Raw genomic sequence first — 11,533 nt, forward strand, 5'->3', positions numbered from 1 at the left:
CTATACTTTTGTCGGTTCTAAAATATATTCAAAAAAGATTTTATATATAACAAATATCTTCCAAAACACTGCTTTTCAATCCCATTTTTCTTTCACAAAAAACCCATTTTTCTTTCACAAAAAAATAGCAGAACATTTTGCCACCTTACAGTTGTTATTAAGCCGCCACCACTTTTTGTGTCAGCATGCAACGCCGTAATTTTTTGTAGACTTAGATCTTTGCCGACCACGACATACAAAAAGTAAATAAATTAATTTTTTAAATCCTGATCTTTATTATATTATAAATAAATACATTTCCTAAAGAAAATGAACAAAATGAAGAAGCCCAAATCTCTAAGGCCACCTATGCCAATTGTAACTCCTACCGTCAAATCTAATAACAGCGATACTGATTCACAATTTGAGTTGGAACTTTGCTGGTGTGTTCATCAGCTGGAGAATGCTTTAAATTCGGGAAAGTTATCACAAAAAGTGGGTAAGTAGGGAAATTAGAAATGTTTCTATACATTATGAGTATTAGTTTAATGTCTCCAAACTTTCGTCTTAACAGCTGAAGATACTATTAAGAATTTAAAAGTTCTTAAAGGTAATAGTGCTCCTTTGATTAAAAAGCGGCAGGTTATGAAAGCTGCCATGGGCGATTACCGGGCCAAGATGAAAGAGGAGGAAAAGAAAATGAGTTTAGGTAAGTGCAATAGGAAAGACAAAAAAATAAAAACAGTTTTGTCTATCTGAAAAACATCGACAAGAAAGACCATGTGGATGTTAACTGCAAAAACTTAAATGATCATAGTTTGGGCGATCCACCAGCTATTTGGGATAAAGCTTTCATATATTCAAAAGAACAGGACGAAGATAATAAGATATTTTCCAATAAAATAACAAAATTAGTATTTTAAATTCTTCGGATCTTCCAATTATTGTTTATGAAAATAAATCTAACTTAATATTTACTACTTCTTTTCAGCTCCTAAACAAATCAAATTTACAAATTCTACTGAAGTAAATAAAAAATCTAGTTTTGTAAAAAAATCCGCCATCTTAACATCGGGTAAAGATTTTAAATTTAATTTTAATCCCAGCAACGCTGTAGAAAATCAAACACAAGAATCGGAACAACAACCTAAGGAAACAACAGATGCTAGTAACTTTAAAGCAACCAATTTACAGTTGACTTCTGGCAGTGGGTTTAAGTTTAATTTTGCAATAGATGAAGTTAATAATGAAATTAAATTTGATGAATTATCTATCAAATAAAACTGCAAAAACTTAAGTTTTTTTTTTAAATATTATTATAAAAAGAGTACTTTTTATTATAAAAAGAGTATTTTATTATTGTTTTTTATTAGTTTATTATTATAATATATTTAGAGAGCTACAGAATTATTAAATTATATACATTTTATAAAACACATTTATAACTTCTCACTCTTAAGCCGAAAGAAACATATCAGTGATATGATATCACAAATCTTAAAATTAAAAAAAAAAAAACGTTTAGTGTTGAACTTAAGCTTTGCTTTTAATTTTAAAACATTAGCTGGTTTAAATGCTAATATTACCATTTTCATGCAGTAATGTTTCTAAATTTATTTTGTAACTTGTTTCCAAATTTTAATGGTTTATTTAATATCAGACCTTTCCGCTTAACCTGCTAATTATAGATTAATTGACTAACAGGCCTTTTAAACCTTATCTAAAGATAATATAAACTTTAACTAAAGAACTAAATATATACTTTAAATCTTAATAATTTTTCATTTAAAATTAAAAGTATCCCTTAAACTACATGCTATAAACTCCCAGTTTTGTGGGCGACACGGCCTTAACATTATTATAAAGTATTTCCAATTGTTTTTTATACTCAAATGGAAACTTTTCAAACAAATGACTAATGTAACGATTCACCTGCCAATCCAGCAGTTCAGCATCGAATTGTTTACTTTCCAATTGCATTTGCAAATCAGAATAAAAATCACAAAATAATACCGGCTCTTGATTTTCCGTAGACTTGCGTGTGCTGCAATATTGAAAACGTTTCAAAAGATCGGCTTTCAATTGAGGATCATTGTCGGTAAAGCGTGAAGCCAAAGGTGTCTAAGAATATAAAAGTTGAATCAAAATAAATAAACGTTATCCTTTAATATATTTTCATTTAAATTTACCTGCTGTTGTATAATCTTATTCTGGTATTGTGAAATCTCCTGCCTTAATTTACTGACCTCTTTGATTTCTCTTAGCATGTATTTAACAAAACCGAATAATTTAGTAGCATCTGTATCCAATGGCTCCAAACATTCAATGTATTGACGCATTTTTAAAGAATTATTAAACATGGACACATCCAGTTTTTCGGCCATGTGAAAATTTTCTCTGGCCCTTTTAAAGTCATGCTTTAAAGCCAGTAGTGTAGCTAAAGCTATGTAATTTTCACCATGTTTCGGACCATATTTAATAGCCTCATTCAAAATTGTCTCTGCATCATCCCACAGCTTAGCCCTTACCAAAATTGTGCCTAAACTAAGTAGCGGAATATCTTTACTCTCTTCAGGAGCCAGCATTACCGAGAGACGAGCACAGTCTAGGGCATTTTTGGCATGACCCGTTAAACGCCAATAGTAGGAACCCAGCATATGGAATTTCCATGAAGTGGGATTATTAGCCAGACCTTTAACCGAAATCTCGTGTATGGTCTCGGTAACACTTTCGGCATCTTTCAAACCCACTTCTTGTTTTAATAGATTCTCTTCACGTTCTATACTCAACGTTTTTAAAGTATCTGCTTTGAAACTTTTCAAGTGAGCATATTTATCACGTGACGTCTGCAGTTCAGCATAATCCCGGCAAATGGGATCCACTCCCTTCGACTCCTTTCTTGTTTCCAGTTTTTCGGGAAATTTCAGCCTTTTCATGGACGCCCCCGTAGTACGCAAATAATCACTTAAACCCGTCATTTTCACATACATTCTCACACATTTGGAACGTTCCAATATGATCTGCAACAACTGGTCTGTTATGACAATATGATCATCTAATGTACTGCGTTTACGTTGCATTTTTCGAAACGCCTCTTCGGCACTTTCCGTGTAACGTATTTGTTCTATAAAACTATAAAGATTATCCGGCTGTCTTAAATGAAAGGGGGAGTCGAGGCGCCTTTTGATGATACCATCATCTTTTAGTGCATAATGATTTGTGGTACCCGCCTTTTGGCTTTGTGACAATACTAGGGTCAGCACTATAAAAAGCCACATTTTATTTTCGTTTACACTTACATTACTCGTTTTTGGAATAATTTTAATTTATTTTTTATTGATTACATTTACATCAGACTAAAAAACACATTTTGATGCACAACCACAGACAGAATTGTTTTCATTAATAAAAATAAAAGAAGAACAAAACAATCACTGATAAGAAATGTAGAGATGCCATAACTTTTGTTTTACTAAATATCATATTTTAAAAAGGAGAAAAAACTGATAAGAAATATAGAGATGCCACTCTTTCATGTTTTGTACAAAGCTCGATTTGAACGATTATTGATTCAACTATAGAAATTCAATGTATACGTAATGGACAATTTAAAATGAAAAGGATCTGTGTAAAAAATTAATTTACCTGTAAAAATATTACAGAATTTGTTCGAACATTCAAATATTAAAAACTTAATGGAAACACCTTGAAGAGGTTTACGCAAATCTAGTAGATTTCTAGTCAGTGGAAACATTTTAAAAACCGAATCCATAAAAAAGCAAACATAAATATATATTTATTTCAAGCGATTTCCCAACAAACACCTTTAGAGATTTTCATTACTCAACCCCTATGTTAACAACACTGTTTAGTTTGCAATTCCATTACCATCAAACTGACGTGACGGCAAAAATATTTTCGATAATAAAAAAAATTGCTTAAAATGTAAATTTTTGTGGAAATTAATAGACGAAAACCACGTATATCAAGTGAAAATAAGTGAACAAAAATTAACTTTGCTTATTTAAGAAATTTTCGTTAGATTTTAAACGAGTTTTGAGAACACGGTAAAAAAATCAAACAAAAAGAAAAATACTTTGATTGTGCTGCTGCTGCCGACCGACCGACTCCAAAAGAAAAAATATATATTATATACGAAAAAAGTGAGTGTGTTTTATGAAACGCAGCTAATATTTGGTATAAAAAAGAACAATAGTATTTTTATTATACTAATTATCATTATAACAAACATATTTTGTTATAAATGTATACTTTAAAACATGATTAATTTCGCATAATCTCTATGAAAATATCAAATATATATGTATTTTTTTGTAGCGGTATAAATAAGTAAAAAGAAAGAAAAAATAGTGTAAAAGGAAAATAGAAAAAATATAAGTTAGTAACCCGCTGCTGGCGTCACTGCATTTGCAAATTTTTGACAGCAATTGCAGCCGTTTTTAGATATTCTTTTGTATCTTAAGCAAAATCGCTAAATTAGTACTACTATTAGTTGCAACAAAACTGTTTTTTCTCATACCTTCATACTTGTTTAATTGTATGAAATTTCTGAAAACAACACAGTGCATTGACTTAGAAAAATATTTGGCTAAAATAAAGACGGTTACCAAAAAAAAAAAATCATGTCTGATATTAATTCTAACATAAAAAATATTTTCATTTTCGATATAAATTGTTTTTGTAATTTCAATAATTTGTATGAAAATATTTTCAACGCAAAGTTATAATAAGCTGGTAAGATAAGAGGGGCACTCGAAAAACGAGGTGCGTACGTTTGTGCTTTTTAATTCATTTACGAGCAGTATTAATTGGTGTCATTTCATCACAATCTTTAGCAATGTTATGCCAAATTTCATCTTCATTGTATTCTTAATTTGTCTAATAATGGAGAATTTGTAAAACTAACGAAAATGGATCTTCGAAATTTTGTAAAATATTTAATACCTATTTCCACTCTTAGAAAGTAAATTCCCCGAAATATATATATTTTTTATTATCTAACTTGAAAGGAATAGTTGACTATATTGATACAAGTCACTTTTTCATCCAAAATGTTTATTTTTTACGCCGTAGGAATTATTAATAAAATATTAAATTATAACAGCTACATGGGTTTTCAAAGTACCCAATTTTCTATTTTTAAAACTGCACCGTATTTGATCCCATATTTAAGAATTCAATCAATAGTCAATTCAAAATATAAAGAAATTTGAAAAAGTTGCAAATTTCGTTGAAAAATCGACAAAATGTGTAAAAAAAGAACTAAGAACTAATGAAATTGAATTTTAAGTTAATCAATCAACAAAATTGTAAGATATTTGTTGGTAATAAACTTGAACATTAATGTTATTACTTATATAAAACGATTTTTACAATGAACACGTAGCATATTTTTCGAGTGCACTCTTTATTTCTAATCTGAATTTAAACTAAGCTTTACTTATCAAATGTATGCAATTTTAACATTGACATTATTAAACGGTCCATATTTTGTAACACAAAGTTCAAAAAATACGAATTTTGAGTTTAACCATTCTTATAGTAAATGATCGATTTATGTAAAGGCTACCTTCTGAAAAAAAAAATAATTAAAGGCAATATCTAATTATAGAGGTTTTTAACTCTCAGTTGACATAATGAATATTGTCAATAAAGATATCTCTACTTTGTTATTTTACGTCTCAAATATATCGAAAAACTAGGTTTTTCAATCTTTAAGTCACAATATCTGGAAATATGACGCTATGAAGAAATTCTGAGGCTAGATTCGGATTCTGCGTGCTCAGCTCTTTGGAAAAGTATACATTGGCCTCTTTTTATCCATTCACCAGCTTTTATGTTTTGTTTGTTATAACAGCAAGTCTTTACCTGAACCTTCAAAACTACCAATAGATTCTCTGAGAGTTTTTGAGTTAGGACATTTTGAAGGACAGTCAACAAATTTTGCTACTCTTAGACCAACTTTTGCCACGGTTTTAAGTTCATTATCATACTGAAAATCGGATAAAAATTGCGTGTCTTTTGCTATAATCAACCCTATGATTCAATTGGTTGGCTACGAATGTTTCAGGAAGTAAAGCAGTCCAATTTTATTTCTGTTTTGACATCAAAAAAACATGACCCACAGCCACATTCATTTTTTCATAAGTTTTATTAAATTTTAGGTAGGATATTGTAAGAAATTATGCCATATTAATAAAAATCCGTTTTAATTAAAGACGGGTCCAAATTTTTCTTCTTAAATTCAGACAGAATATTCTAGATTAAAAGACGGGAAGAAAAAAATATATTATAACCACTTTAGCAAAGGCCCAATAAAGCATGGAGAGCAAAATGATGGGCTGTGATCTTGTTTCTTCGCGAATAGAGTTAGTCTAGATGTTAATATAAAAATACAATTAAATTTCTTGTAATAGCTCTCAATTTTTTTTTTAATTTCCCTACAAAAACTTTTAATTCAAATCCTTTAAAGAAGCTGTTAGGCGTTTTAAAATATAAGGTCGGAACTCGCTGTTTAAAAAACATAGCAGCTGGTGAATCCAAGTAGGAATCTTTACCAACTACACTAGTAACTAAAGCTCATAGATTGCATTATATTATTTGGAACTTAAAGGAAAAAAGATTTTCATACGAAGTGCAAATAGTAGTTGTTTCGAACAATACTGTATATATTAACAGCTAAAAGATGAAAATGTGTAAAATTGGTTGACAATTTTCAAAATTACCTAAGTAGAGAAAATTATTAAAAAGATTCATCGTTAGCCTCTTTAATTGAAATTTTGGTTTCCTATTTACACTGTTTGACACTGTTACAAACACACTGTGAATAGGTTTGTTTGATTCATGTTCAAATATGTTTCAAACCTCGTCTCAAATCCTACACGTTCGTTTGAACGTTTGTTGCTGTATAATTATTTCACAAAAAGCACAATGAAAATTGCGAAAACGTAAAAAAGAATTGAAAAAAAATTTTGACAGATAAAGAATATCAAGCATAAAAGAAAATCGCAAAAGTTCAAAAAGAACATAGAACGAACACATTTTCGCCAACATTGTGTGTGGAAGAAGGAAGAGATTTGTGCAGAAGTAGCACAATATTTTTATTAATTTCTATTAATTTTTCCACATTTAAAAGTTTAAGCATTAGAAAACTAATAATTAAATTGGCATTTAAAAAGTCAAATAAAAAATAATATATTTTCTTATTCTCTTCTATTTTTTTTGTGTGCTGAAAATTTGCTTGTGGTATTGTTGCTGTTGTTCTTCATTGACGTTTATATCAATAATTCTTGGTGGGTGCGTGCATATCCTCCTCTATACAACATCATCTTCATCATTATAATCATCGTTGTCGTTTTTCCAAAGGTCGTCCGTCACAAACAACAAAAGAAGAAAAGCAATCAAAACAACGAGGTAGAAAAACTAAACTAAAAAACGAGATTCACTCTACTCATACACAAGATACAACCAGAAGAAATACAAAAACGAAAATAATACAGAAAAAAATCAAGAAAAAATAATTGTGGAAGTTTTGCACCAAGAACTATACATAAGAAAATCTTCTTTGAGTATTGTAAGAAAATTGCATTCATTATTAATTTCTGTTACAAAGAATATAAAACGCAATTCCTTTTGGTCGAGTAACCAGCGAGAACGCATTGTGTCACAAGGGAAGCAGGCAGAAAAAGAAAATTAAACAAAAATAAAGCAAAAAAGAAGAAAAACAAAACGCCATTCAAGTGTGAGTAGCAAAGAAAATGGAAATTGAGCCAGATCAATCGATGGAAGCTATGGACATACAAGAAATCGATTCTTTACCCGGTGCTGAGTTACATCAACAACAGCATCTTCAGAAATTACATTTGCCACCCACGGCGGGCGGTCAACAACAATTGCCCAATGAGAATGGTAATGTACCACCCCAGCAGCTATTAGCCGACTCTGGTTCACCCTATACAAACGAGCAAGAAATGACAGCGCTCGACGACGGTCCCAAAGAGGACGAATTCCGTTCGGAAGCCACCTTCTCGTATACGGTGGAAAAAATTGCCCAACTCAAGACACAACAGCTATCGCCACCTGTGTATGTGCGCATGTTACCCTGGAAAATCATGGTCATACCCAATGAGCGGGCTCTAGGCTTCTTTCTACAGTGTAATGGTGAAAATGATTCACCCTCGTGGTCTTGCAATGCCATTGCCGATCTGCGTTTGAAGAGTCATAAGCCGGGTGCTAAACCCTTCTCACGTATGCGCATCAAACATCTGTTCTATGCCAAGGAGAATGACTACGGTTATTCGAATTTCATTACCTGGCAAGAACTGCAAGATCCTGAAAATTGTTACATCCACAATGGCGCCATTACTTTAGAAGTATTTGTTCACGCCGATGCTCCTCATGGTGTTCTCTGGGATTCTAAGAAACATACGGGCTATGTGGGTCTCAAGAATCAAGGCGCCACCTGTTACATGAATTCCCTCCTACAGACTCTATACTTCACCAATCAACTACGTAGAGCCGTCTACAAAATACCCACTGAGGCAGACGATAGCACCAAATCGGTAGGTCTTTCACTGCAGCGCGTTTTCCATGAACTACAATTCAGTGATAAACCAGTCGGCACCAAAAAACTAACAAAGTCTTTTGGTTGGGAAACACTCGATTCGTTTATGCAACACGATGTTCAAGAATTTCTACGTGTTCTACTCGATAAGTTGGAGTCGAAGATGAAGGGCACCAATTTAGAAGGTACCATTCCGGGTTTGTTCGAAGGCAAAATGTCTTCGTACATCAAGTGTAAGAATGTCGATTATAATAGTACTCGCTACGAAACATTCTACGATATACAATTGAATATTAAGGATAAAAAGGATATTTATGAATCATTTCAAGATTATATAACACCAGAAACATTGGAGGGAGATAATAAATATGATGCCGGCGTTCATGGTTTACAGGTGAGTGGTCAAGCGAGTCAGATATTATTGTGTTATTTTGTTGTGTGTAGTTATGTAATTGGTTAGTTTAGTTTTTCGGATTAAAGCGGAGTAACTCGTAATGGATAAAGAAATTGTTTACATTTAATACATTTCGAAGGCAGTTTCTTTCGATTCGTAATATCTTCATTCATTTGTCTATAAAACTGTACTTAGAGCAAAACTGATGAAATTGTAAAAAATAATAGTGGGACGTACTGGATAATTATTCTCGTACAACAAATTTATCTGCTGGTTTAGGTTTTTACACAAGAAGTATTTTAATTTTGTTTGATTTCTTCTTAAAATAAATGCATGACAATGTGAGCCCTACACTGTTTTAAAGGAGATTATATAGAGCTACCTCAGTAAGGGTGCTATTTAGCTCAATGGGCTCATTTCAAAGATCCCTTTTTCGTATAAAAGTTAGACTATATGTTATAGCTTTTAAAATTATGTATTTATAATTATTATTTATCTCTCCCATTAGGAAGCCAACAAGGGTGTACATTTCACTTCATTCCCGCCAGTTTTACACTTGCATTTAATGCGTTTTCAATACGATCCCGTTACCGATAGTTCGATTAAATATAACGATCGCTTTCAATTCTATGAACAAATCGATCTTGATCGTTTTCTCGAGAAAGAAGGCGATACTAAGGCAGAATACATATTACATGCTGTTTTAGTGCATTCGGGTGATAATCATGGAGGTCACTATGTTGTCTTTATTAATCCCAAATGTGATGGTAAATGGTATAAGTTTGATGATGTGGTATGCAGCTGTAGGAAAAATGAAGCAATCGAAATGAATTATGGTGGAATGGATGAGGAAGTATCGTTCCATGCTAAATGTAGCAATGCTTATATGTTGGTCTACATACGAAAGTCGGAAATTGAACGTGTACTCAGCGATATACCGGAACATGATATACCCAGTGAACTAGTCGAACGTTTGGATTTGGAGAAACGCATTGAGATGGCACGGCGCAAAGAACGCAGCGAGGCTAATTTGTATGTATCCATACATGTAATACTGGAGGAGTATTTTGAGGCCCAGCAAAAGCGACGTCTCTTTGACTTGGACAAGGTGCACCAGCGATTATTCAAAATGAAACAGACCCAGACTATTGAGGAAATGATGGATCAATTTGTTAGATCATTTTGTGTACCTAAGGAACGCATGCGTGTTTGGATAATGTACGTTACACAAACACAAAAGTTTCTTTATTTCGATTTCCAGCGAGAGGGTAATCGCTCGATTGAACAAATCGCTAGTTCACAGAAACCCTGGGTTATATTTTTGGAATTGGCTCCACCCGATAAGCCAAGTCGTGCACTGCCGACATTTGATCCCAAAAAAGAAGTTTTAATCTTTTTCAAGTATTATGATGCCCGCAACAAGCGACTCAACTATATAGGTTGTTCTCAGCAGCCATTGGGCAAGCGGCTAGTTGAACTAGTGCCCGATATTAACACACACTTGGGCTTTGAGCGCGACACCGAATTGACTGTATTTGATGAGTGTAACGATCAAAAGATCACCAATTTGAATGAATCGTTAGAGACCGTTTTGTGTTTACATCCCGACAACGCTGATCGCGGCAGTCTCCAGGGTTATATTTTGATTTTCGAAAAGGAACATATTGATCCGAAATTGGAATTACCCACGGTCATTGATTACTTAACGATTTGGTGTATCGAGTGGAAATAACATTCTGCGACAAAACCAATCCAAACGAACCGGAAATTGTGCTAGAGCTTTCGAATCGTTATACATACGATCAAATGGCACAAGCTGTGGCCGAGCGTTTAAATACAGATCCAAATAAATTGCAGTTCTTTACTTGTACCGGTAGCTACAAGGATCAACCAGGCACTGCGATTCAATATAACCAGAAAGTGAGTTTTGGAATTTGATGGTTATTTATATATCTATCTAGTGATCTATTCAGCTAGATATTGTTCTATTTATTAATTTATATATTTTGTTCTTTTTAGGGTTGTCTTAAAGATATGTTAGTGTCCACTAAGCAAAGCAATACCAAAAAGCTTTTCTATCAAAGACTGTCGCTCAGCATCCATGAACTTGACAATAAGAAACAATTCAAATGCATTTGGGTTTCAAATGACCTTAAGGAGGAAAAAGAATTGGTATTGTATCCCAATAAAAACGATACAGTTAAGGGTTTTTGGATGAAGCCGCCAAGAAGATACAATTCTCCGAGAACAGCTCAAAGAAGTTGCGTCTTTTGAAGGTGAATAATCACAAGATTTCTACGATTTTCAAAGAGGACATACCGCTTGAATCTCTGCAAAAGACCACTGAACCCATAACACCTCAGAGTACTCAAAAGACGTTCCGTATTGAAGAAGTGCCTCTTGAAGATATACAGCTGGCTGAAAATGAAATACTTATACCGGTTGCTCACTACAGCAAAGAAATCTTTAGTGTTTTCGGTGTGCCATTCCTAATTAAGGCGCGGCAAGGTGAACCCTACGGAGCCCTGAAGCAACGCATACAGAAACGCCTCAATGTGCCCGACAAGGAATGGGAA

The 11,533-nt window shown here is 32.9% G+C and overlaps 3 protein-coding genes across 3 annotated transcripts; 2 read left to right on the forward strand and 1 right to left on the reverse strand.

Moving 5' to 3' along the window:
- The first annotated feature begins 128 nt into the window (after positions 1 to 128).
- LOC119612487 (UPF0488 protein CG14286-like) lies at positions 129 to 1,304 on the forward strand. Its single transcript, XM_037968302.1, has 4 exons — positions 129 to 242; positions 307 to 478; positions 554 to 688; positions 971 to 1,304. The coding sequence occupies exons 2-4, from the start codon at positions 310 to 312 to the stop codon at positions 1,258 to 1,260; spliced, it is 594 nt and encodes a 197-aa protein (XP_037824230.1). The 5' UTR covers positions 129 to 242; positions 307 to 309; the 3' UTR covers positions 1,261 to 1,304.
- Positions 1,305 to 1,330: 26 nt separating this feature from the next.
- On the reverse strand, positions 1,331 to 3,380 carry LOC119612485 (tetratricopeptide repeat protein 17-like). Its single transcript, XM_037968299.1, has 2 exons — positions 2,169 to 3,380; positions 1,331 to 2,100 (listed from the first exon to the last, which is right to left on the reverse strand). Exons 1-2 carry the CDS (start codon positions 3,255 to 3,257, stop codon positions 1,789 to 1,791), a joined length of 1,401 nt encoding a protein of 466 aa, XP_037824227.1. The 5' UTR covers positions 3,258 to 3,380; the 3' UTR covers positions 1,331 to 1,788.
- A 3,985-nt stretch (positions 3,381 to 7,365) lies between these two features.
- Positions 7,366 to 11,530, forward strand: LOC119612482 (ubiquitin carboxyl-terminal hydrolase 7-like; the record flags this gene model as incomplete). The annotated part of the gene is given in 5 exon segments (XM_037968295.1): positions 7,366 to 8,957; positions 9,466 to 10,657; positions 10,660 to 10,877; positions 10,977 to 11,163; positions 11,166 to 11,530. Coding segments are annotated over 5 exon segments (3,162 nt in total), but the record flags the coding sequence as incomplete, so codon positions are not given.
- Positions 11,531 to 11,533: the final 3 nt, after the last annotated feature.

Source organism: Lucilia sericata, unplaced genomic scaffold, assembly GCF_015586225.1.
Source record: "Lucilia sericata isolate MDLA Ls3-8-SP2 unplaced genomic scaffold, ASM1558622v1 Contig001708F_arrow, whole genome shotgun sequence".
NCBI lineage: Eukaryota > Metazoa > Arthropoda > Insecta > Diptera > Calliphoridae > Lucilia > Lucilia sericata.